The sequence below is a fragment of the Triturus cristatus genome, chromosome 10, assembly GCF_964204655.1.
Source record: "Triturus cristatus chromosome 10, aTriCri1.1, whole genome shotgun sequence".
Lineage (NCBI taxonomy): Eukaryota > Metazoa > Chordata > Amphibia > Caudata > Salamandridae > Triturus > Triturus cristatus.
Window position 1 is genome coordinate 1,133,569,044 of NC_140593.1, and position 27,718 is coordinate 1,133,596,761.

Consider the following 27,718-nt stretch of genomic DNA (forward strand, 5'->3'; position numbering starts at 1 on the left):
TCGGCAGAAGTGAAACACATAAAAACCAAATGCCGGCGACTTGAGCGGGTGTGGCGCTCGGATTATAGTGCCCTAAGCAAATTAATATACACAAAAGCCCTACAGGAGTATAAGACAGCAATAGTTCAGGCCAAGTCATTATATTTTACAAACAAAATTCAGGCAGCCTCTAATACCACCAGAGAACTATTTAAAACGGTCACTCAACTGACTAAGAGCCCCCGCAACACTATTTTTACCCCTAACCAGGACCTCGTGACCAATATTGCAACCTTCTTCCAGCAAAAGGTCCAGAATGTCTGATGACTTAAGCTCATCTGCTTTAACAATACCTAACGACAGTGTCGACACTGCCCACTTGTCTGGGCCTGGCTATTCCTGTTTTCCGCTGCTGGAGGAGACTCAGGTGGCAGACCTAATTGCTCTGATGAAATCGGGGTCCCCTCTAGACCCCTGTCCACCACGCATTCTACACCTGATCCCTCAAACGGTAGCGGCTGGCTTGACCCCGCTACTCAATAACATCATCTCCTCTGGTGACTTTCCCAGCTGCTGGAAAAAAGCTTGTATCCGACCGATTCTCAAAAAGGACTCCTTGGATCCAATGGTATTAAAGAACTACCGGCCAATATCCTGCCTCCCCCTGCCAGCTAAGATTCTTGAAAAGGCTATAAACCAGGAAATGATGAGATATGTGGACCAAAACAAACTCCTGGATCCCTCTCAGCATGGTTTCCGCCCTTATCACTCGACAGAATCCGCCCTTATTATGGCCACTGAAAACATCCGAAGGGAAATGGACAAGGGCGGCAGAACGGCTCTTGTCTTACTAGATCTTACGGCGGCTTTTGATACCGTAAACCACTCCATCCTATTAAATAGACTCAAAACTTTAGGCTTCACGGGCACGGCACTGACCCTGCTAACCTCCTTCCTGGATTCTCGTATCCAACAAGTACACTGGGCAGGCTTTCACTCTGATGAATTCTTTCTTCCAGGTGGAGTCCCTCAGGGCTCGGCACTGTCACCCACCCTTTTTAATTTGTATGTCACTCCCCTGGCTGCCCTAATCCGATCTCATGGCCTCCAATTAGTGTCTTATGCTGATGACACTCAAATCATAGTGTCAGTGTCCCAGTCCATCGAAGCTACGGCAGAACGCTTCAAACACTGCCTCCTGGATGTTAGAAACTGGATGAGCTGTAATTTTTTAAAATTAAACGCGGACAAAACCGAGATAATTGAGTTCGGTCAGAAACCATCTGTCTGGAGCAACCTATGGTGGCCTCAGGAGGCAGGCCCCTGCCCCAATCCGGTTGATAAAGTCAGAAATCTTGGCTTCTTGATGGATAAGGATCTCTCCTGTAAAACACAGATTAACCAGGTCACCTCCACTTGTTTCTACTACATCAAAGTCCTAAAAAAAATCCTACCCTACATCCCCCCTACTCTAAAGAAGACTGTAATGGCTGCCTTGATAATGTCCCGAGTGGACTATTGTAATGCTCTCTACTTGGGCACAGGTGAAAAACAAATCAACAAACTCCAGGCAATTCAAAACGCAGCAGCTAGGGCTCTACTAAATCTACCCTACCGCCACCCTACGTCAAAAGCTATTAGGGAACTTCACTGGCTCCCAGTCAAAGCCAGAATACAATTTAAGACCCTTTGCCTGGTCCAGAAATCTCTGTATGGCACTGGACCTGATGACCTGTCTAAACTTATCCCCCGTTATGTGCCATTGCGTGCACTAAGGTCAGCCAACCATGATCTAATATGCCACCCAAGAATAAGAAGAACGAGATGGGGCGGCAGGTCTTTTTCATACCAGGCCTCCAGATTGTGGAACTCTCTACCTTCCCACCTGCGCTCACAAAAATCTAAACAATGTTTTAGGAAAGCATTAAAAACCTGGCTTTTCAATCCTCCTCATTGATCCACTCTCACCATTCTCTACGTTATCCCAGCGCCAAGACGCCTCGACATTCGAGCACTTTATAAATATTTCAGTATTCAGTATGGTTGCCGATAGGCAAGACGGGCCAGAGTCCCTGACGGCTTCTTGTTTGTTTTTCTTGTCTCTCTCATGAGCCTCCCTGGGAAAACCACACAGCCCATCCCAGAAACGCCGTTCACCGAAGAGGACAGTCCAGACCCAGCGGAACGAGAAGGGACCCGAAGACCTCGCCAGGACTCCCTGAGACCCGCACCGACCAGAGCTCTTCCTACCTTGTCAATAAAAAAATACCAGCTGGCTCATTATATACAGCCTCCGCGTCTGTTTGTCCGGTCCGCCGTCCCACACATGGATACAAACTGACTTCCCCTGTCTGTGATTATAATCTTGGGAATACCGTGAAGTTGGATTATGTGTTTATTAAAGTGTTGAGTGAGTTGTTTGGCTGAGGGAATGTTTCGTAAAGAAATAAAGTGCGACATCTTAGAAAATGTGTCTATACAAACCTAGATTCTATTATAACCTTGCCTAGAAGGTAGGTCAACTATAAGGTCTACAGAGACTGTGTGCCAAGGGTAAGGTGGAGTAGGTAAAGGTTGTAATAAACCATTTGGTGCCTGTCTTTCAGATTTTCCCTGAGCAGAGATCTCACAGCTATGTATGTACTGTTGAATGTCTTGCTTCATTTGCGACCACCAAAATCTTCGTTTCAGTAAGTCTTATGTTTTATTCATTCCTTTATGGCCTGCTACGGGACTATCATGACATTCAAACAATGCTTTAGTCTGTAGGTGCTTAGTTGGTAAGTACAAAGCTCCATCATGATACGGTAGTAGGTTTCTGATCTCTCTTTTCTGATGTAACACTGTCCATTCCTTGATTTCTTTTGGACTTAAAGATTGGATAATTTGATCTTCAAATGTCTCTCCGGAAACTGCTCCAATTATTTTTTCCAAAGGAATTACCGTCTGGTCGACCCTTGTATTCTCTTGCTTCTCCGTATCCAATCGCGATAAGGCATCCGCTTTTCAGTTTTTTGTTTTCAGGTCGATAGGTGACCTGAAATCGTAATCTGCGAAATACAATGACCATCTAAGTTGGTGTGGGGTCAAGGTTCTTGCAGGTCTTAAAAATTTCAGATTTCTATGATCCGTGAATAAAGTTACTGTATGTTGGGCACTCATTAGATAATGTCGCTTTTCCTTAAAGGTGTCTTTTATGGCCAATAATTCTTTTTGGGTGATAGTGTAGTTTGTTTCCGCTGGAGTCAATTTTCAAGAATGATAAGCTACCGGATGGAGCTGTTCAATAGTTTTACGTCTTTGTGACAGCACTCCACCAATTGTTAGATCTGATGCATCTGTTTCAAGATAAAATGGCTCAGAGGGATCAGCATGGAGCAGTATGGTTGCTGATGTAAAACTTTTCTTCAAGGAAGTGAATGCTTCCTCTGCTTCATCTGACTAATTGAATGGTACTTCTTTTTTCAGTAGACGGGTAATTGGAATAATTTTCTGGGAGAACTCCTAGATGTATCTTCTATAAAAATTGGCAAAACCGATAAAACTCTGGATTTCTTTCTCTTTTGTAGGGGATTTCCACTCCGTGACTGGTTGTACCTTGTGTTCGTCCATAGTTATACTGTAGGGTGATAGAATGAACCCTATAAATTCTATGTAGTGGTGTTGAGCTGAAAGTGAACGCCGCTTGTGAGTTCCCCTACAAGATCTGGGCGAGGACAGGATGTGAAGACTGGCTGCGTCGGAGCCGAATCCCTCGGGGCGGGCTCTGCACCAGTGCGGTGGACCGGCGGGAGGCAAGCCTAGCCCGCTGGACATCTGCGGGGATCGGGTGACAGTCGGGGGCCCCCGCGGCCAGCATAGATATTGAAGAAGAGGTTAGGTGCGGCCGTGCGGAGGGTGCAGGGACTGTGGGAAAGTCCGGGGGGCGGCAATTCAGAGTGAGGGACACACGCGGAACTCACTCTGAAGATCATCAAACCTGCCTGCACGTAGCTTGCTTTCTGGGTGTTCGCTCTGCTGGAGCTCCAGGTTTGCATCTCAGCTGAACATATACAGGGAATCTGGGAGCCACAGATACACCGGTATATCAAGTGCAAGGAGACTTGAAATAAGGTATTTCCCAGGAGAAAGAAATATTTGATAAGGTGGAACAGTGCTTTCTAACCGGAACTTACAGAGCATGACCCTAAAATGGTGCCCAACAAGGTATTTCCACCGGTGAGGGAAGATGTCCCATGAGACAATGGGGGTCCCGATGTTCTACTAGGATAATTGGCATAGCTGAGTAAACAAACCAAAGACCCAGAGACAATCCCAGCTACAGAATCATGGAAATCAACTGACCCGACTTGCCTGACTACAAGATGGCAGCCAAGCTACACCCTTGCCATCTCCACGCGCCCGTCTCTGAACTCAAGACTTTCAGTGTCTTCCTGATCCTCATTCTTATCCGGCGGAGTCCGAACCGCTTGACCAATTGTCGATGGAGCTGCTCCGACAGCTATAGGGAAGACTGGCTCTGGCACACCGCTATGGCCGTCACCTACCCAGCCGGACTTCAGACATATGTCTTGTCTCTTTCTCCGCTGCTTTCTCCTTTATGTGGACTCCCTGCTCTCCCTGGCTGTTTTGGATCTTGAGTTTTGTGTTCGCTAATAACTCCTGTAGCGAATATGTAATCATTCTGTAATTAAAATGAATATCTTTGTAACTTGTAACACGATGTTCCCTTATGACTGCTTGTTTCCCCTGAAGTCCCTTCCCCCCTCTGGTCTGCTTGATGCTATCAGCATTCCTTTTCCCCTGTTTACCTTTCCCCCTCTACCTTCCATTCCACATAAGACGTTTTGTCTTTGCTATCTAACGCGAAAAGAACTTATGTTATTGTGCAATCTCATATTTCTCTACTGTCTGTTCTCACCGCGGAGTTCGAGTAACCTTGGCCGATGCCCGATGGAGGTGTCCTATGCAGCTATAGAGGAGTCTGGCTATGGTTCACCCCCTCGGCGGTCACCTACCCAGCTGGACATCGGACACTGTTTTTAACGGTGCTTCACGATCTTGTCTATCTTTCACTTTGACTGCTTGTTTCCCCTAAAGTCTCTTCCCCCTCTGGCCTTCCCGACGCTATCTGCATTCCTTTTCCCCTGTTTACCTTTCCCCCCTCGACCTTCCATTCCACATAAGACGTTTTGTCTTTGCTACGTAACACGAATATAACTTATGTTATCATGTAATCGCATGTTTTTCTACTGTCTGTTCTCACCGCGGAGTCCGAACAACCTTGGCCGATACCCGGTGGAGCTGTCCTATGCAGCTATAGAGGAGGTTGAACCTTGGGCACCCCCTTGGCCATCACCTACCCAGCCGGACATCTGTCATTGTTTTCCTCGCCTCTCCTTTATGCTTCCTTCCCCCTATCTTACTCCTATGTCGATACGGAATTTGTAACTGAAGTAATTATTTAAACTGTAACTTGCTGATCCTCATACAAAGCTCTCTGATACCTCCGGGTCTAGCCAGCGCTATATAAAACTTTGCAAATAAATAAATAGTTGAAGGAACATTTCTCTAGTTTCACATACAGTATGTATTCTTGCAGTTGTTGTAAGACTGCCTGTACCTGTTCCTGATGTTCTTCTTCGGTGGCCGAGTAAATCAATATATCATCTATATAGACGATGGCACATCTGTCGATAAAATCACTGAGGACATCATTTATGAAATGCTGGAAGACGGCAGGGGCATTACACAACCCATACGGCATTACCTGATACTCGAACAGGCCGTATTTAGTTCGAAAGGCCGTTTTCCATTCATCTCCCTCACGAAGTCGAATCAGGTGGTAGGCACCTCTTAGATCCAACTTGGTGTAAATGTTTGCCTCCTTTACTTGATCAATTAGCATGGAGATAAGATGCAAAGGATAACGATTTTTGATTGTGTTTCGATTAATCTCTCTGTAATCAATACATACTCTTAAATCCCCTCCCTTTTTGGGTACAAAAAAGGGGGGAAGATACAGGGGATTGAGAGGGCCTAATGAATCTGTTGTCTAAATATTTTTTGAGGTAGTCTTTCAAATATTGATTCTCCTTCAAAGCATATATTCGACTGCATGGCAAATTGGAACCTGGTCCCAACTCTATCTTACAATCGTAAGGACTGTTGGGAGGATGTTTCTCTGCTTCAACTTCATTAAATACATCAGTATAATCCCTATATTTTTCAGGAATTTCATGTTTGAATCACACAAACTGAAACATCACTGTTACAGAGTTGGGTAGCTACATTAGGTTTTTGATGACTCTTCCTGTCTCCAAAACAATGTTCTTTACAGTAGTATGAAGTCATTTCGATGGTTCTCGCACACTAATTTATTACAGGATTATGCTCAGTTAACCAGGGGAGACAGAGGAAAGTTGAAATTGTGGAGCATCAATCAAGTTAAACTGCAAAATCTCATGATGGCCTTCTAAGCATTGTAGTTGTACTGTGTAAATGTATAATATTTTCTTTAGCATAAGCAACAGCCATTTTGGCTGTGGTGTAAATTTTGTTTCTTTCGTAATTCTTTTGTCCTCTGCTGTTCGCCTTTTCACTCTGCTTGCGCCATCTATCTTAGTTGACCTCCTGACATGGCTAAGCAATGTACGTGCTGGGGGTTTGTAGCTGCCAGTGCACCTGGTCTTAGATATTATCTGTTGACTGTTTACTGCTGCCATAAGCATTCCTGCTCCCCCTCCCTATTTGCTGAGCAAGTGGTTATCCATCTGCCCTTGTTTGCTGATAGCTATTTCTAAAGTTGTTCTTTCCATTTCTGTCCACATGCTTACATTGCAGAAAAAGAGTATATAAAGACGATGGTCTGTAGTTCAGGGTACTACCTCCTGCAGCACTTGAGTGTTGTGTGGATTTGGTCCCACTCATGAGTGATTAAAAAACTTGTTATTTTATTTCAACTCCAGTGCTGTTCTCTTTTTGTTAGTCTTTGGAACCCGTGGACGAGTGGGTGACCCTGCACTACTGTACCCCTAAAAAGGTACATTTCCACAGTACTGGCTCAGTGTGACTCACTATCGGTCCTGATGAAAGATTGGTGCCATAAACTGCTCTTACGGCTTCACTTTTTTCCTTTCTTATGGCTCCTATTCCGATATTGTCAGCAAACTTCAAGTCACAAAAAGTTCCCGTGGGCCCAGAGTCGACCATTACTGAGACATCTCTTAAAACCTAAATTTCAGGGTTACTGAAAGAATTAAGTGGGGTGAGGAAACTTGCAAGGTATTTGCTATTGAATGATTGATTTGAGTTGTTTTCTGATCCGCACCCACCAGTCCAACTCCTTTTACGGGCGGTGCAGCAAGTTTTCCTTCATCTGTAACTTTGGTTTCTTAGGGCAGATGTTCACGAAGTGTCGGCTAGCTCCACAGTAGAGACATAACTTATTAACTTGTCTTTTTTGTTGTTCTTCTTTTGACAATGGACCTCTAATTGTGCCTATTTGCATTGGCTCCACCTCTGAGGGCTTTTCTGCAGGCTTTGTGGTCTCGGGTCTCATTCTGTCATATCTCGGCACACTAGTTCGGAATTCTTTTCTTTTCTCTCCATGACTTTCATTCTGTCTGAAATCAATTTCTAGCACTAAACCTATTAATTCTGAAATTCCTGTTGGTCGATTGGCAATTTGAGCCAAAAAGTCTTTTAATTCATCTTCTAATCCTCTGTAAAAGACTGCTCCAGTGTTATTCTCTGGCCAGTTGGGTTCCACCACTAATTTATTGAATTGAGCTAGGTAGGTGATTAAGTCTCTGTTTCCCTGTTTCACCTCCAATAATTCGTTATTGGTGGCTTGTGATGCTTTTCTTCTATCAAATATCCGTAAAAATTCTTTATTGAATTCTTCGAAATTGTACAAGATTGGGTCATCTTTTGTCACCAAAGGCATGGACCGTGATGCTGCATCTCCACTAAGATAAGATAACATAAAGGCTACACAAGACTGTGCATCTGGGAAAATAGTAGGACGGCACATAGAATGAAGAGATCACTGTGTAAATTTTTTTTAGTTTTTGGGGGGTCCCCGCTAAAACGTTCTGGGGGTGCCAATGGAATCACTAGGGATAATGAGTGAATGACCTGTGTAGGTGGAAAGGACGCTGAATCTACTGTAGGACCTGTGTTTCCAGAGACATGGGTATTAAATCTCGTTCCTGCTGTTATCTCAGTCATCCTAGTGGCTAAGTCTGAAGTTTCTCGTCTAGAACTAACTAGTTCTTGTCGTATAGTTTTATTTTCTTCTCTCAACGCCACTAACTCTTTTTGGATACTCCCTAAGATTTCTCCTAAGTCTTTCAAATGTATTCCTTCCGCCATTCTGCTTGGGTGCAACCAGTCACATGGGCACTTCACTTTGTCAGGGCTCAGTTACAATCACACAGGAGCACAATGACGCCTATTCCCAATTCCCATCCAGAAACTCACTGCCCTCAAGGAACCTAAAACCCGGGGCGCAGTTAAGTTCCTGAGGGGGAAAGGGGATGGGGAGAGAACAAGGGGAGAGGAGTTGGCCTAACGGTTAGGGCGCTCGACCTCGGACCTGGGGGAACTGGGTTTGAGTCTCGGCAATGATGCTAAACATCCTGTGATTCTGGGCAAATCACTTAATCTCCCCGTGCCTAACAAAAAATGAATGTGTGTCCTCATGTAACGTAACTGGTGCTATGTAAAGCGCTCTGATACCCGATTGGATTGGGGTCAAGTTTGCGCTATATAAAACTGCAAAAAAAAAAAAAGAGTCTGTCCTGGTAGAGGTTCTTCAGAAGGAATTCTTCTTTCCTGCTTCTGATTATTGGTTATCATCCTTCTCAGTGAGAGACTGTAAAAAAAAAAAAAACATTACTTTTCCTACTCCTTCACTCTCTTTACTCTTCTATAGTAATACAACATATATATCAGTATATTGTTCGTTCATCACCTACCCATTTCTATCAAGGCTTTAGCTTCTCTTCTGTGGTCTTATTCTTTCTTTAAATATTAGTTATTCACTTGCTTCACCCAATAGATATATACGTACTAAATTATTAATCTCTCTTTTTCTTTTAGGTTGATACTTGCGTATTAGGAGAGGACAGCGCTGCATGAATCGAACTCTTCAACAGGTAAGAGGAGAGCTTCTGGTTGAATAGTGCTTCTTCCTTATGATTTGCGTAAGCAATAACTAAAACTCAAAAGAGGGGAGGCTAAAAAAAAAGGTACTTAAAATCAACAGCTTTAAACTCCGAATATTTCTGGAGACTAAGGAGGTTTAATGCGCGAAGGCCAAGTACTGTAGTTGGTACCTTCCTCGGTTGCCTATCTACCAAAGAGTAATGCTGCGTTGTTATGCGACTAGGAACTTCGTAACTTCGTAACTTTACAGCAAACGGAGACGCTACCTGAATGCGCACTAACTACTCTGGACACTAACTTTAAAAATAAATACATTTTTAAACATATTTTTATTGATTTTCAAAATTTGCACGTTTCATATAGTGGCGTGACATTGCAGAATAATTCTATCCCATGACTTGTAGTGTTAAATAACATAATGTCAGCTTTCCGCAGCTGTTCTCTACTCCTGCAATTTCTTACCATATTGTTCATCTCCACAAATAACATATAACCCACAACACTAGCGTTCCCTCCCCCCTCCCCTTCGTCCCTCTGGACACTAACTTTGACTAAAGCGAGTGCGCACTAACGACTCAGAACAATACATTGATTGAAGGGAATTGCGCACTGAAAGTTTAAGACACTACTTAGGCTGAGGAGAATGCACCAGCCTTTCAAAACGCTATGAGAATAGTCACATGAGAATTAGTCTCAGATACTCATGAGGGTCTTTTACCAGACTCGAAGCGGAGACACTATCTTGAAAACTAACTGACACGCGCAGAAAGGGATTTGACCTTAAGCACAATACCGAAGGAACTAAGACGAGGAACCAGGCATTTCCTACCATAGTCTAACTAACGTGACGGAGGAAACGAAAAACACTGCCTCTTTGACATTTCTCTCAGGTGAAGTGCGTGGTCGTTAAGCTGCGCGAGCCTTACATTCTCTTCATGTTCTAAGGGGAAATAAACTAGAGCATTACAGAAGAAGTTGGGCTGGCAGACATCTTGGATTTCCAGAGCTGCCAGCTCAATCTCCAATTGTTAGATAACATTGTGTTTTGTCTTTTCTGGATCCTCCTGCCTATGGAGACACTGGCCAGGACAGAGTGATTAGCAGGAATCCTTCTTAGGACGCTGACAATGATCTCTTTATTATTCCTTTTGCTCTGCTGTTTTTTTTGTCATGTTGTTGACACGTTTCACTCAATTTTGTATTGCTTGTTCTTTTAGACCTGGATTCTTTTCCTTGATTGCCTTTTCTTCCTTTCATCCTCTATACATCTTTTAGCCTTTTTCTTGAATCTTCTTTCTCCTTTCCCTCGAGTGCTTTGTTTTTCTGTGATTTGCAATGTTTTCCTACAGTTCTTACTATGTATGACAGATGGTGTCATAGTGTATTTTTACAATTTTTTGTAGATTGACACCCATGTTCCTGAATCCATTCCCTTGTGTGTCCTTTATGTTAAATTTTGTCTTGTGGAATGTTGGTGATCTTGGAAATCTGGTGAAACAGAAGGTACTTTCTCATTTATCTAAGTATAATGCCTCTGAATCTGTTACGTTGAAGAGACAATGGGTGGGTCAAGTTTTTTTTTCTCTAGCTGAAGAATGTAAAGGTAGGGTCACAATTCTTTGTTACAAATCTTTAAATCTCCATTTTGTTTCTACAGAATGTGATGACTTCAGAAGATGGATATTGGTCAAATTCAATCTTAGTTTGTTGAATGTCTTCGGGCCTGTTAAGTCTGACCCTAAGTTTTAGCATTCGATTAAAATCAAACTTGCGAACAGCCCCAATTCCATTGTAATTCTGGTAGGTGAATTTAATCAGTTTTTAGACCCCTTTATAGATCGAGAATCAAAATTTAAATTTAAACCTGATAAATCCTACAAAGCCTTGTGGGTGGGTGTTATCACGAGTTGTCTGAGTCCGAGGTTGGCTAGGTTGTCGATCAGGGTGGTGGAGTTGGTGTCATTGTTGTTCTCGAGGTGGAAGTTCAGATCCCCGAGGAGGATGTAGTCTGTGGAGGCGAGGGCGTGTGTGCTGATGAAGTTGGTGATTAAGTCACTGAACTGTGGTCGGGGTCCGGGGGTGGTGTTTGGATCGGTGTGGATCTGAAAGTGCAGGTGTTCGGCGGTGCTAAGGGTGTTGTCGGTCCAGACTCAGAGTGTTCCTGTGGATGATGGCGATTCCTCCTCCGACTCCGTTGGTGCGGTCCCTGCGGGTGATCTTGTAGTCTTCTGGGATGGCTATGGCGATGTCGGGTGCCGAGGAGGGGTTCAGCCAGGTATCCGTCAGGAAGGCGACTTCTGGGAAGGTTGAGTTGAGTAAGTCCCAGAGTTCAACAGTGTGTTTGCGGGTGGCGCGGGTGTTGAGGAGGATGCATCTGAGGTAGTTGGGTTCTTTCCCGGTCGGCGGCTTGGCGGGGCGGATGCTGGTGAAACTGCAGTTCTGGCAGGAGAAGGGCCCTTGGGTGCGCTTCGGGGCGGCCAGGCAGCAGATGCGTGATCGTCCGGCATTGAGTGCGTGGAGGGTGCTGGCGTCGTAGCGGCGTCGGGAGTCGTGGTGTTCATGAAGGCCAGGGGGTCTGGCGCTGGGCACCGTCCAGGCACGGACTGGCACAGACGGGCTTGCCTTAGGCTCGCCAGCGGCGTGGCTCTGCAGTGGCCGCCATATAAGGTGGGAGGGAGGAGCAGCTGCGAGGCGGGAGCAAGGCGGCAAATGGGTGTACAGGGGGGCGGGGCCGCAGAGGATGCAGCGGCGAGAACAGCGGAGCTGGGAAACAGAAAGCAAAAAAAGGGGCACAGAAAGAAAAGGGGCAATAAGGAGCAAAAGGTACAAAAAACAAGGGGCACACAATTATACAGTCAGAAAAATAAAATAGGACAAGCAGTGAACAAGAAGGCAGTAACGGGCTACCGAGGCGGAGGGGCCTCGAACCTGCGGCAGCGGCGGTGACAGGCAGCAGGAGTAGAACACAGCACTGGTGGAGCTGTGCGGCGAGGGGGAGCGACCTGCCTGAGGACAGGTTCAAGGGTCGCTCAACTTATTGATAAGTTTTAAATTCAGTTTATATGTTTGATTTATTTTGCCCTTCACCCAAACCATATGTGACCGGAGGAGTGCAAGAAATGCATTTTTACAATAAAATAATGTTTGTGTTCAAAATAATTATAGTGTGTGCTCTAATTAATTGAATAAATGTAATTAATACTGTACCTTTGATATTTTGTACATTACCACAAACTGTGACCTAAACATGATTGAACTGTTTTAAACTTGATGAACCAATATTTTAATGCAACCCAGAATATCAATTCTTGAATAAGCTTGATACAATCTAGGGGCCTGATTTCAAGTCTGATAAGAAATGAAAATGCTTCAATTTCTGACTGAAATTCTTAGTACAGAGTAGCATCCTTTGGCTAGATTCCCTCCACCGTTCTACCCTATAATTTATAAAACTCAATGGATTTTCCTCCATATTAAGCATTTCCTCCAAAAACAAACTCTTTGAATTACCTATGAAATCTAAATCATGGCTATTAGTTGCCTGTGTTATTTCTAATTAGGACTCACAAAGTCTAAAATCTGCCATAGGTGATGGTTTAGGTGTGTTTTATTATAATGGGGCATTAATCAAAGTATGTGTTTGGGTGTTTAATGATTGATCATCGTCCTGACGATCTGTCAAGCATCAGTAGTTGGACAATGTGAATCAATAATGTGAAATTACCCTAAATCAAGGAGGGCACTGATTACTGAAAGAGGAGGAAGAAATCAGAACTAATGCTTTAACCCCTTCGGTGCTCATGACGGAACGGTTCCGTCATGAGCCACGGTTGAGCTGTGCTCATGACGGAACCGTTCCGTCATGACCACGCCCGCGCAAGATTCCGTCAGCACAGCGGCGGAATCTGCGCAGCATGGAAGGGGTTAAATGCCCAAATCCCTGGGGACTACACACTTGACCAAATGCAATTTGAATGACATGACTATTGTAAGATGCTCTATAGCTATGACGCCTCATAGAAACCCAAGCCGAGACAGGATTGCTTAGATATGGGAGGACTGCCTTATTCATACAGTAACTACTACTAACCTGGAAGAACTGAAAAGGGTTTCATGTTCAAAACAATTATAGAAAATACATGCTACTTTAATAGCAGGTAGTGAGGGTTTGTTCTTTTTTCCTAAATACCATAGAACAGTGTTTTTACAATTACTGTAATGCTTTCAAAAACATTTTCTTTTTTAAACCTGAGGGGGGTTGGGGAGAGAGGGAGCTTACAGGAGGTTTTTGCCTGTGGTACGTATCCATATGCAATGTTAAGTGCATGTTCAATAATTAATAAAGTAGAGTAACAAACGGTTTTGCCCTTGTTTCGTTTCTCAATTTTTTTCATGTCCCATCATCTAATTTGTAAGTCAATTTTAACTTGTATAAGTGGTGGCTTTCAGAATTTGTGATATTTTGTACTTTAAAGCAGAAAAAAGGTGGATTGGTTTCTATCTTTGGGGTAAACGATAAAAAAACTTATTTTGGGTGGTACTTGTATATTTAATTTATTTCAAATACAAAATTGTTTTGGTTCTACAATATAGTAGTGCACGTGCTCAGCTGAGAAATATTCATATACAGCTGTGCCTTTGTGCGCGTGTGCTATCGCTACTCCTGTTGTTTGTTGAAAGTGTGTAGTGTAAGGTGATTTAGGATTAGTTGAAGCCATACCTGTTATCATCAGGATCTGTAATTGGCTGACAGAGCTCAAAGGCTCAGCTCACTTTGTGATAGTGGTGACGAGGATGGGATCTAATGTCTTTGTGGAGGGTGTCTTTCGCTTTCTAGCCAGTAAGGCCTCTTTGTTCGGCTTGGGTTTCGACTTAACCTTACTGGTCAAACTCAGCCTAGAGTACTAGGAACATTCCAACTTTAATACTCAAACAAAAATGAGAAAAGGCGCATTTCTGATTTTTATCCAGACATTTATTGGGAGCGGAGGCCATGCCAGGCATACAGGCTGCTGCCTCCTGCCCGGCATTAAGGAGAGGATGGTACACCACAATGGCACAGACCGGACAGGGCACAGACCGGGCACGTCAGCAACATATGGACCATTCCTTTCTCTGCGTATCCATTTCTCCGACAATAAAAAATAACTTTTTTTCTCAACATTTTTTTTTATATTTATATACAATGAATGATACAGATCTTTCGGTGGTACGTTGTCTCGTCTCATTTTGTTCTTAGCAATAATTACCATAGTTATTTCTACCATATATGTAAACCTTAACAGAGGTGCAAAGTAATCCTCTGATATATGTATATATATGTATATACACACACATATATATAATTTCTTATTTCCCACCAGAGTAAATTTCAGCATTACTTTCACAGCACCACAGACTACCAAGTCATATTAGTAATATTGATCATAACGTGTAAGCCTGACAAAAGCACAGATGACCAGCAGGTAGGCCCCAAGATGCCATAGGTTTTACAGAACAAATATACGATATGAACTTCCATAACTTAATCAATAAAAAATATATATGTTACATATATACCAGTCATGTATGCAGGTCTCGGGTGTAGATTTTAAATATATATTCTCTTTACAACATCTATGCATCAGGCTTTTGAGGAAGGTTTTCTGTGTGTTTAGCTCCTTCTAGAACTTTCTGCCCAACAATGTTTCATCAGCAAACACAATTCTTACAAATAGTTTTTTTTAATCAAAAAAAAAAGACACATGACACGAAAAAAAATCTACACGGGCAAAACACTATTATCAAAACTCGAGCAACAAACCAGACTGGGAGACCTGTTTTCTGCAACTGCATTTGCACGGAAGGCGGCATGGTGAGACGCACACGCATGTACACCAGCACACATACACATTAAAAACTAAACAAGGCAACGTGAAGACATCAGCAACAATATTAAAAATAAAAAATAAAACTTTTCAATAGGATTCCTGCATCCTTACAGTTTGCAAGATTGACCCTTGAAGCAGCAGTCTGATTAATTGTTTATTAAAAAATAAATAAATTGTCCCGTTTCTTGTCTCTGTTCACCCCTCTCCTAGACTGTCTTTGAAATCCTTTTTTTATTTGTATCACAATATTTTCTTTTTCAAAAGGTCAACATTCTGAGTCAAAAATGTGTGTATCTTTTATTCTTCACCGTGTCCTCCTGGGACCTTAAAGGGCCTATAAGGTTAAGGGTCTTGGGTTTGGTTTCCAAAGATGTGCTGTGCATCAGAATAAGCCAGAGGAACCGTTCTTCATCACTGGCTGCTTACATACTGTAGGGTTTCTTATAAAGATCTTTGGCTGATATTCTGTATCGTTTATAGGACCACTAGTGCTTGTCCATCCCATCGGTTGTACCTTTACGTTCCTCAAATCACTATCCTATATGAATCTCCTGCTTTTCAAATCTAGATCGCATTCCGCTCCTTTTCTTATCTTGCTTTTTCTCTGTGAAACTCTCTCCTCATAGACCTCAGGAATATCTCCAACTATTTCTTTATGAAAAGTGTAGGATGTTTCTCTTAAACATCTAAGTGCTCCTTTTTCTATGCTTTCTTTGTATGTTCTCCTTGAATAGCGAGACTTGTAAAGCGCGCGGCAACTCCCTGGAGTGTCCCAACGCTAGTGGGAAAGCAAGAGCGGAAGACAAAGGATGCAATAAGAGAGTAAAAAGCCAGGTCTTCAGTTGTTTTTAAAAGAGCATTGGCCGGCAAGCTTATTCCACGCGTGCGAGCCCAGGAGGGATAAGGATCTACCTCTTGTTTTTGCTCGTCTTATCCTAGGGACCTTGGCAAAATGACCAGAAGATGACCAAAGAGTTCTAGGGGGAGAATAAAATTGAACCCGAGTGGACAGGTACTCTGGACCAGGCTGGTGGAGTGCTCTGTGCATAAGCGTCAAGGTTTTGAACATAATCCTTTTTCTGACAGCTGCAATAGACATACACAGGTATGAAAGCACTTTTGTAAAACCTCATTAATATAACACAACTAGAGGTGGTATGAGCTTGTGAGATGTAGCCTAGACGCTATTCACGGGCACTGGCGTATGTCAGAGCAAATCTTGAGACAACGGGGGAATCTTTCAGATATGCAAATGAAATTCAGAACGGTTGCCCCAGTGGAAATGTTTGTGAATATGGTGTAAATCAGAGATAATATTGGCATTCATTTATTTGCTCTAAATGAAATATTTGTGAACCAGATTCTAGGTGCTTGTGATACTTACAGAGGAGCTTGCCTCAGTTCTTGTACCCCAGAGTAAGATTTTAAATAACTAAGTATAATTTTGCTACTCACACTTCAAAATTAGTATAATTTTTAAAACACATAGTGGATTCATGATGGCGGAAAATGAGCCAGCAATGCAAATTTTTCAGCTTTCTGTGAAACCCTCTAATTTGTCACCAAGAAAGACTTGTCTACAAAGATAAATACAAGCGATACCCTAATTATGAATTTTTAACGAGGTACAAAAAATCAGTATAAAAAACATAGGAGACATTTTGCGGCAATGATGTAAAGCAGAAATATAAACAATCATGCGGCAAAAAGTTTAAAAGATTTAGAACTCTAAAAATCATAATTGTGTATGTATATTAAGTCACGTTTAAAAAATATATATAATTACTAATATCATTATTAAATAAATAATACTATAAGCAGAAATACAAGTAAAACATAGAAAAAGAGTAAAAGGAAAAAAAAAATTCAATTAAGTTACCAAAAATATATAAAAAATAGAATCTGTTTGGATTGACAAGATTTAATATAGGAGGATACAAATGGTAGACACTGCAGCACAGTGGAAGGACTTGTGTTGTGTCATGTGAGTTAGCAATGACTGAACCCTTGATGGACTCCGTAGAACTGTGACGTGAGCATAGCAAAGTGAAGGCAGGTTTAGAATGTTGATTTCTCGGTTATACGCAGACGAATAAAGACATGTTATAGTATACTAAGCTCCGTGTGTGGTGCAGTCATTGGCGACTACCCAGGGTGAGGAGGACGCTACAGCTGTTAACATAAGAAAAAAGTTTGAGAAGAGAAGCTTAGAAGGGGCTGAAGGGGAGGTTGGTTTGGGGGCTCGAGGTGTTAACCCCTGCATGGAAAACCAGAAGGGATTTCAAAAAAAATGTATGTTGTTCTATTCTGCTCAAGATGTTTTCTTTATGCTTTACCTATTATTACACGTAATATTATTTGAAACATTTGTGGTTTCGAAATGTTACTGGCTTTCTAAATGTTAGCATTCTTTATTTTCATGTAACTGCAGATTTTCCACCACCACATCTGGGAATTCACAAACATTATGAGACACATTTCCAAAATTTTTCCTAAAAGATCTTTATAAATATCTGAACCTATTCTAATTTAAGACAGGGTGTGGAAGTTAAGATCTGCTTATTTAAATGCGATGCAGGGAAATCTATTTCTGCAAGAAAAATATTTTCCTAGTGGAGGGAAAAAAAAATGTTGACAGCAAATTCACGTTTTCACAAGATTTATTTATGCAAATTTCTCTCCCTGCAGGAAACCCACAGACGTACATTTTGGTTTATAAGAGAATCCTGAAAAGATACGATTGTTGAAGATTTCCTGGAGAACTCCTGAGATTTTTTGTAAATTCCAGAAAGTCGGAACTCTACACCCGCTCCGAGCAAGTAAGGTAATCTTTGGGAGAAGATCTCTGAATTTTTCAAGCTGGCCGTTGAGAATCAGGCCTTGAAAGAAAAATTAATTTGTGGCTGTTTCCAAAATACTCAAAGCAATAAGCATTTATGGTTTAAGAATGCAAAAAGGTTCTAAAAGTGCACCAGTTATGTCTATGGTGGAACGCAAACTTTTTAAAATGCTTCTCAGGAAAAATTTGGTGGAAACAAAAAAAATATCTCCACAGCAACAGCCTATCAAAATATAAAATTAACTTTTCTATGGCTATTATTTTATGTAGGGACAAACCTTCCAGGAAAAGGTTCCAGTAATCATGCAATCCCCTCCTGCATTCATAAGGAACCATATGAATTTCTATTGTGGTCTAGGTTCTGCACCCCAGGCCACTTCCTAACATCGTACAAGTACTGCCAGCTATCCCGCAGCATGGAGCCCATGTTGTGCTTCTCTGTAGGTCACCCAATACTTAATGCAATTTGGTAAGACAGCAACAAAGTGCACTCCAGCTATCCGCTGCGGCTCACCAGGGTTGCTGTTGCTGTACCTACCTCCTCACCATACCAAGTAGTGAGGCTTTTCGATCTGCACTGGGTCTCTGAATGAGTCTGCTCGCTGCTTTCTGACTCACTATTAGCCTATTGAAGGGCAGCTTACGCTGACCTTTTCAACAATCATGTTGATTAAAGAGCAGGTTTCATGCTGCCTGATCCCCTGTGGCCCAATCAGAAACCAGGTAATAAGTCACCAAATGGACTAAAATCACACTAACATGGATGGCATTTGGTTTGAAAGGATCCAAGACCAAATTTTCTTTGACCCACAGAAGACCACTCTGCGTATTCTGTCAGCCCTGGATTTGGCAGATGGACAAATCAGGCATTTGCGGACACCCTAAATACACCAATGGGCCTATAGATGCTCATTTGCTATCAACGGCATCCAATCACATCCGACTTTGATGTGCATTTCAGGATCCTTTGTGGCTTTTATACCTGACAGCCTGATACCTGTTTCGATCCTTGGTGCCTCTCACATACTTACTTAAGTTGCTGCTATTGGCGTGGCATTGGCAAGCTCAAGCAAGCGGACCATGTGAATTCTCTTTCTTTTTTCCAAACAATTTTCAGCTAGGAATCTTTAAACGTTGATGCTTATTAATATTTCTTGAGAAAAGAAAAAAGCACACTGACAGGCCTTGACTGTGATGCACAGGAATTGTACAACAGTACTACCCAGTTCGGAAAGAAACACTGGGTTCTGTCCGGTAGATTCCAGATCTCTCTCTTGAATAGCTCACACTAGTTGGAAAATATTTCTACAAGGGCCACCACATAAAACTGAAGGTACTCAGCGGTAAACCAAACCGCACTGCATTATGCATTAATAACTATGGGGAACACCTGAGCAACAAATCCATCAGTCTTAGAAGCAGGTCCCAGAAAAAAATTAATGTGAAAGGCCTAATTCCAAGGCTGGTCTAGTTAGAAAGACTACAGGCATCTTCCACATTGGCTATTAAATTTCCCTATCTGAAGACTGCAGGCACCTACCACAGACCAAACCTCTGCAATGAAGACTACAGGTCCACACACATAAGTGTGTCTACAGACCCAAACGACAGTGTGCATTAAATGTTCACAGTCTTCAGCCACCATAACCACTGCAGGCCTACGATCAGCCATATGTAGTACTCAGAGGGGGACATTACCATTAGCCAACTCAGATTGTCAGCTATTATGGTTTCTGAAGGCTCTATGGTCGCAGTAGGACCTGCATTGCATTTGCACAGACAGCTATTTCTAGAAGCACCCAACCACAGTGGTTGTGACATGCCTCTAAGGCACAGGAACTACTGTGGCGCTGCTGCCAGGTTACTTTCTACAGGGCCTGCCACATTCTTACAACACGTCCATAAGCACAGTACTTTCTGCAGGCCACAGCACTTACTATAGGGCACCAACAAAAAGTATTGCTGCAGTCGGTGTCACAACAGGCTCCTAGTGTCAGTGCCTACTGCATGCTCACAGCAGTGCTTCGCCGGAAAAATAGTCACGGTGGCAAATACAGGTACACATCAATTGTGGTTGCTACAGGTTAAGTTTACGACTGAAGACCTAGCAATGTGGAACAGCCTTAACGTAGATGGGAACAAGCTTATGCTGTGGTTCTGGAGGTCTGCAACAAAAACAGTTGCTTCTGAGGGTTCAAATTCAGGACACAAGTAAGGTCTGTTTTCAAAGTGTAGCAAGTGGTTTCAGCTGAATTGCACGTCTATCAAGGATAATAGTCCAAAGTGTTGTGAGTTGTTTACAAATGTTACATTTTGGCAAAGTTCGCCTAAGTGGCATAACCTATGGAGGGTAGACGCCTACCTCACTTCCAGCACCATGTGCGTCCTGAGCTGGAGTCCTCTAAGGGGTCCACCCCAAAGGTGTGGTTCTCTTTCCAAGCAGTAGGTAGTGTCACATCATTTTGACATCCAGAAGTAGAACTTTTGACTACAGCATTGGAAGCAAGGAAGCGTTGGCCTGAATCCTGCCACAGACATACACCGCAAATGGTGTTCCTCTATCTAATATACACATACTCTGGAAACAAATCTGTCATATAACATCTGATAATAAAACAATTTCTCTTCAGTAGAAATCTAAGCATAAATAAACTCTATTCCGTGCATCTCCAATGACGCCCTGCTTCAAGCTATATAACTTCTTTATAAATAAGCTCTGATATACGGCATGTGGCCCTGACTGCCATTCTCGTTGTGCTTATTAGCAAAGGATAAAGATGGTTGGGGTCAGGGCAGGCCAATAAATGAACCCTTCATAGTGGACAGGAGGGGATTAATCTCTCCCCAGTCATGGCCCCTACCCACATTCAACACTATCTATCTATCTATCTATCTATCTATCTATCTATCTATCTATCTATCTATCTATCTATCTATCTATCTATATGTGTGTATGTGTTTGTGTGTACTTTTATTATGATTTGTTTTGGGGAAAACAGGAGGCTGAAGTAACTGTTAAAGCTGTCTCCAGGCCAGACCTAAAAAGATGCTAAAGAGATTCCCGCTTTTCACATGAGTTAATGAGGAGCCTTCCGTCAAGACGAAGGTGGCAAATTTCAAGGAAAGATACTCTTCTCTGACTTGGAGGAGGTGGGGCTAAATACACCAAAGAACAAGAGTTTTGGAGGCTTGGATGAGTAGGGGAACCCCATCCATGATGGCGTTAACACACAATGAGGTTTGGGTACCTTCCGCTAAAGGTCAGATAACCCACGATACACAGTAAGCAAAACCTGTATAAATTTCCAAAATCATTCTCCAAACATGGAGAAAGATCCTCTTTTGTGCCTCTTGCTTGTGCTTCACAACCAACTACAAATATTTCCATTTATTTTATACAAGATGGAAATTGGGTGAAAAATAGTAAGAATGTGCCCAATTCATAGGCATGAGGTCTAGATTACTGCAGTCACAGCTGCCGAAATCAAAATTTCCGTTCCTTTCAGTATATAACTGTGTGGCCCCTTTTCAAGACTTGAGTTCAAGGACTACAAAATCTATACTCAGTCCTGGAGCAGAATGTGAGAGTGGCTATCTGCTTCCAGAAAGCAGAGCCTGTGGCTTCCCGTCTATCAGGTGCCCTCTAATTGTGCTTATTTCAATAACCCCTCCAGGTCCTGCAGCTCATACAAGATTGCTCCACTCAGATGCATACTGTGCTTTAAAACTGTTTCAAACAGTTTGGCATGCCAGGAGTGTCACTCTGTGCCATGCACAGGTATCCTGGCACTGTATCTGCATGGATCAGAATGCACGGGTCCAGGTGTGGTTTATAAAGCCCTGGCACACTATGCCAGAGTTGTATAAGCCCAGTTCAGGGGGGAGAACCACAATCGGTGCTGTCACAACTTCATGGTTAGTTCAGCGATCCTGGACTGTCTCTGCTGCATAGTGTGTGGCATACAATGCCATGGCAGTCCTTAATGATACTGCACCATGCATAGTTCTGTCAGCACTGGCACTTCTGGTGCTGGCACTTCAGGAGGTATAGCTCTGTCAGCATTGGCACAGTTGATGTTGGCACAGCAGCATAGTTCTGTTTGCACTGGCAATGTCTGTGCTGTCACTACATCATGCATATGTTTGTCACCATTGAGAATGTTGGTGCTGATACTACACCAGGCTTTGTTCTATCAGCATTGGAGCACTTGATGTTGGCACTGCAGCAGATAATAGTCCTGTTTACACTGGGAAGGCATGTGCAGGCACTGCACCATGCATAGTTCTGACTGCATTAGGACATTTGGTGTAGGCACTGCAGCAGGCATAGTTGTGTTGGCACTGAGACAGAGTATGCTGGCACCATGCATAGTTCTATCCGCATAGGAACTGGTGGTGCTGACAAGGCAGCAGGCAGAGTTCTTTCTACATTGGCATATTCTGCGCTGGCCTTGCAATGAACACATTTCTGTCTGCACTGCAACAGCCTTTTGTGGAGCTACAGTGTGCATAGTCCTGGATGTTTTGGCTTTGTCTGTGTGTGGGCACACATCTTTCTGCAGAGGCATCACCTGTGCTTGCATGCACCAGACCGATCTGGTATTATCGGGCATAAAAATCATTGTTTTGTGCTGTAGCAGGCACGGTTTTATTTACACTGTTCAAGACAGTCTTTGCTAGAGCTTCAGTGGGCATGGTTTGGTGTATCAGCACTGGCATGGCCCTATAATTGAATTTCCTACAGTAATGTCAAGAAAGAAGTGGCACACTAATGCTGGTATTGAACCTATATCAACCATTGTAGGCACTTTGAAAACATATGAGTTTGCACTAGCACTGGGCACCGTTGACAAAATGGGTCTGCATGAGTATTAGGTCCCTGCTGACTGTCGCCATTTTGCATTCTGATGGGAGGTTCGGCTGGGCAGTCGCAGCGATTGAGCCTCAAACCCACCAATCTATTATGCAGCAAAATAGCGGGTCAGTGGTGTTCTATGTAAATGCCCAATATGGGAAACCAAAGTCAGCAAAAGTAAAGGGAAGCAATTTCTATTGGTACCATCTGTTATTAGCCAAGTTAAAAAAGAATTCCTCCAGGTGCCATGTTTCTGTACTTACGTAGCACTCAATCTCCACATGGGAAACTAGCACATCAGAATGAAGTGCCCTACCTCTATGACTGGAAACAAATTCCATGTTTAGGGTAGGTTCAGCCCATACAGCATCTCATCTGCCTGGTAGCAAAGACCTAGGGATGAGCATAGCAAACACTAATAACCTCACGTACTGTCATCATATTGCAAACAGGTCTCATATAAGCTCCTGTTTGCAGTTAGGAAAAGCGGACTGTTGATTCTATGAGAAATAGGTTCCACTTTTACAAACCCTTTTTAGAATATTTGGCAATAATCAACATACAAGACAGGGATTGCCACCAGCCAATGGGGAAAAAATGAATCGATACACATCCATATTCTATACTAAGTCAACTCTTTCCAGACCAACAATCTTATGGACTGTCGTTTCTAATAGAGCTGCGGGTGTTATATAGAGTTTGATGGATGGGATACTCCATCACAAATGTAATTGATATCCCGTCTTCCTTATTACAAATGCCATACAATATAATACACTTGTAATACGATGAACGGAATATCCGTCATGTTTGTAACAGAATATCCCATCCGGCAAACTCTAAATCAGGACCTATGTGTTAATGTAGCAGGCTTAACCTTACTGCTTGACTCGAACCTCATCGGCTGAACTTTGGCTCCACTCTTGGGTCTCAGTTTAGCAAAGGCCTTGGGAGATTCCTGATTACTTCCTACATAGGTTTTGGGACAGTATTCTTCTACAGATCAGTGTCAGTAGATGAGGGCATATAGTAATGTTTCACATTAAAGTGCCAGTAAGGAACATTATTTCATGTTTTTAGTTAATGGGCAAGGGCATACATTTAAATAAGTATATTATAAAAATAAAGCTAGCTCAGGCCAGATCAATGTTCTCCGGTGGACTCTTAGACCCAAATTCACTCATGGTTTTCGCCGTTGCCAAGTGACGTGATATCATGCAAAGAGATGCATTAGTATTTACTTTCCAGTTTAAAAGGTATGTTGCACTGGAAAGGTGCCCTTTTCCCATTGTGAAAAGTTCTTTGCACTGCTTTGCGTAAAGGGGGTATTACTTTGGCATTGCTTGGACAACCAACACAAACACTTATAGGTTTTGACACAAATGCCAAACTACTAAGATAGCGGACCGGGCTTTGCATAAAAAAATAAAGCCTCCTTGAAATAGACTTTAATGAGGGAACATGTTTTCATTTCTCAAAGAAAAAAAAGGCCACACATTGTATATGTTAAAATAACACAACCAATGTGTAGGATTCTCCTGAAATGTGTTTAGGCATAGTGGTTTGTGATGGAAGTGTATGCTTCCAGTACAAATACTATGCAAGACAGAGCACACCCACCTCTACACCATAGTGCGGGATTGTTTGTCACGCAAGGCAGCCCAATTCGAACACCATTGCAGAGGGAAGCAGATGAATCGTAGTAGATTTGGCTCTGTGCGGCATTCCCACCGCGCACACTGCAGCAAATTTGGCTGCTTTGCTGCATGAAAAATTTGTAAATCTGCTCCTTTGTCTTCTGCAACATTGGTCCTCCATCTTTTTGCATGTCATGCAGAAGTGGCCTAGCTCCTCGGCCCAATATATGGGGAGTTCATAACGGTTTTACAATGGTTGAATTTTGTACAACATGTGAATCTACCATAAGATTCATTTCTCAAAAATAAAACAATTTTCCATTGAAATATTTACGTTATTGATGGTGGCATATTTCAACTTTGAGAGAGTGTATGGAATTCTATAGGAAATTGCATATTGTTCTCACTAAACACATATTTAACTTCACAAAAGCTCAGTTGAGATAGAAGATTACATAAATTGCGCAGAACTCCATTAACATTTCTATAAAGATGTTACCAAATATGGTCAGTGGGGGCCTTACATAATTTTATTACATTTCGCCCTGAGGAAGTGCTGAGAGCGACTGTACACGAGAGACAAATGCCCCATGGAGGCCAAAGACCGCCATTTTGGATCTATGCTCATCCAAAAATCTATGCACTTAACAGTGGCAGTTCTATGTTTCCCCACATGATGGCGCCAGAGGATAAGGTACAGAAGAGATGACTTCTTGCTGACTTTTGAAACTAAAAGTCAGCCCTCTGGATACCAACAAAACCCCTGGCTGGGAGGCAGGAAGCAGACGATACAGGTCTTTTATTTACCTGAATTTGTTAATTCTAGTTGTCTATTGAAACGGAACTGGCTTTTTTGTTGTTGTTTTTGTTTACATAATTTGGAATAAATGTAAGGGAAAGTAGTGTAACTTCTCACCAGGAGAGCAATACCTTTAAAGAATACCAGCACTTCTTATAAGGACTGCAGTACATATAATATATTGTATATTCGGTGCTTTAACTGGGAGGTACTGCCATGTCCTGATTACCTGTACTACTTCTTAGTTGGAAAAGGAGAGTATCGGCACTTCTCAGCAGTCGTACAATACTTATAATGGGAAAGTACCGGCACTTCGTGGCAAACCGGAACTCTAGCATAGTGAATATCTGCACTTTTTAGATTCCGTTTTAAGCATTGATATCAGCACTTATCACGAAGCCAGCCTTCCTCTTAACAAGGCCTGACAGTACCACTATTTATCATCAACAATGCTGCAGCTTTTATTAGGACACCACTGACACTTTTCAGCAGAGTTTCCCAACCTTTAACAATGCAGTAGCAGCACTTCAAGGAAGGGTACAGGTACCCTGTTACAGGCATGGACTGCACTTCTCAGTTTCTATTTCAAACGCGGACAATGGCCTTATGTAAGCATCTCCAGTTGCAACCTTAATTGGTGCAACAGATAACATCTCTGGTACAAACTGGACCAGTCTTTCTCAGATCAGGAATGCACCAATGCTGCTTTACTCTTTAATGGCCCTCATACCTAGCAACCTTTTCCACTGCAGAGAAGAGACTTTATTATGCAATAATAATATTATTAATTTATTTTCCAGGCCCATAATACTTTATTAGTAGAAACTGTACTTTGTAGGACAATGTAAACTGTTTGTATACTATAATATATATATATACTTTGCGGCATCCTTTGCCTGGTCTGGCACCTCTTGGTGCCAATTCTGGCCTAACGGTTTCCTGCATGTCTGTGTAAATGTTTATGTAAGCGGCTGTAAATCTGTGCTTTCTAACCCCTCTGGTAGACCTTAAACCTGCATGTTATTTGTGCAGTCTGATCGTCATAGGATTTTTAAACATATAAATACATTTATAACAAAGTGCTAATGAAGTCTGGGTGCGTTGTCTCTTTTTAAAATAAAAATGTATTTTCAGCCATGTTGTGTAGAAACAAGAAGTGTGGTACAGAGGCCTCACCCTAGTCCCTGAAGACAAATCCTCTGGCATTTTAGAAAGAGACCATTCCCCTCACTTATAAGCACACATGAAATAGACAACTAAAAACAATACAGGAAACCCGCTTGTGCCCAAAATCTTGCTGGTCAGCCGCAGTAAGAAGTGGTGACACCTCAAGTGTGGCATTGGGGAGTTGGTCCAGTTGGATAAGCACTGATTTATCCGGCAAGTGTTCAAAGATGCAGGAGATAAATGAAAACTAACTCGATTTTCATTTTGGGTCAATGTCCTTCACAGCGTCAAAAGGCTGTTGGTTTCGATCTACAACAGAGGGCTGGCCTCAAAAAAAATTCATATAGTGTACTAGTGAAGAGCGGGGTCAGTCTGGAGTCCCTGGAATCAAGGACCTGGCATTAGGAGTTGTGAATCTGTGTAACCCATGCGTGGCTTCTTACGTGGGGTGGGGAATTTGGTGGAACAGGAGGGAAGGAAAGCATTCAGTAATGACCAAAGGCTGCCCGGAACGCCAAAGGGCTTTCTACCAGCGCCGACCAAGTCATCATGCCACAGTACAAACACACACATAACCGTCATCATAAGGGGTAGGTTCTCCATTTCATGTGTCCCGGGACTAGGCCCGCCTTGTTGCGGAAGAAACAGCTCAAACCATTCTTCTGCGTGAAAGCCGGTGACGTACACCATCCCGAGTGGAGATCCGCACTGGAAAACCGGGCACAATCCTGAGGTATCTTCATAACGTCTTTGTGCGAACAGGACCGGGTAATTTCCAGGGGGAAGGGTTCTGTACAAGAGGAGTCTTTAAGGGAGGAGGAGATGGAGAAGACATTGTGCCCTTGTACCCATTGTAAATCCTGAGGTTATCTGCATCCTCTCTCCCTATCTTCATTCCAGCATGGCATCCAGCTGGTCAGCCAGGTCATCGAACATACTGCCAATGTCATCCAGGATACTGACTGTGCTCTTTGACTCGACTGCAGAGCTGTAGGGGGGATAAGAAAGAAAAGGGAGATAAGATATAAAATAAGCAAAGAAACTCTTCGACTCAATACTAAAATGTCCAAATCACACTAAGTGGCATGTAAATCTTTTTTCTAGCGCTGCCACATCTGTGTGTAACTCCTTCTTGAAAAATTGATATGCAAGGAAACCAAGGGTCTAGTTGAAATAACAAAATGACAACTCCACCTCAGAAAAACATTTTTGTAGTATAAAACACCCGAACCCAACCACTATAGTGCGGAATCATACACAACTTATGAATTGAGAAGAGACTTCATGCTGCAAAACCCAACTATTCAATTTTCACCTGACTGTTTAAAACACCATTTTCCCCTTTTAAACAGATGGACAATTTCTCCATCTTATAATTGACACCCCTGTCTTTGACCCCAA

At 42.6% G+C, this 27,718-nt stretch overlaps 1 protein-coding gene across 6 annotated transcripts in view; it reads right to left on the reverse strand.

Moving 5' to 3' along the window:
* Positions 1–14,121: 14,121 nt before the first annotated feature.
* The window catches only part of CASKIN1 (CASK interacting protein 1), a 719,688-nt gene continuing 706,091 nt past the window's right edge, over positions 14,122–27,718 (reverse strand). For all 6 annotated transcript variants that reach the window (XM_085629429.1, XM_085629427.1, XM_085629424.1 and 3 more), the window contains one exon: positions 14,122–27,305. In XM_085629429.1, the coding sequence (XP_085485555.1) occupies positions 27,209–27,305 (97 nt within the window). In that variant the 3' untranslated portion in view covers positions 14,122–27,208. The remainder of the gene's footprint in view (positions 27,306–27,718) is intronic.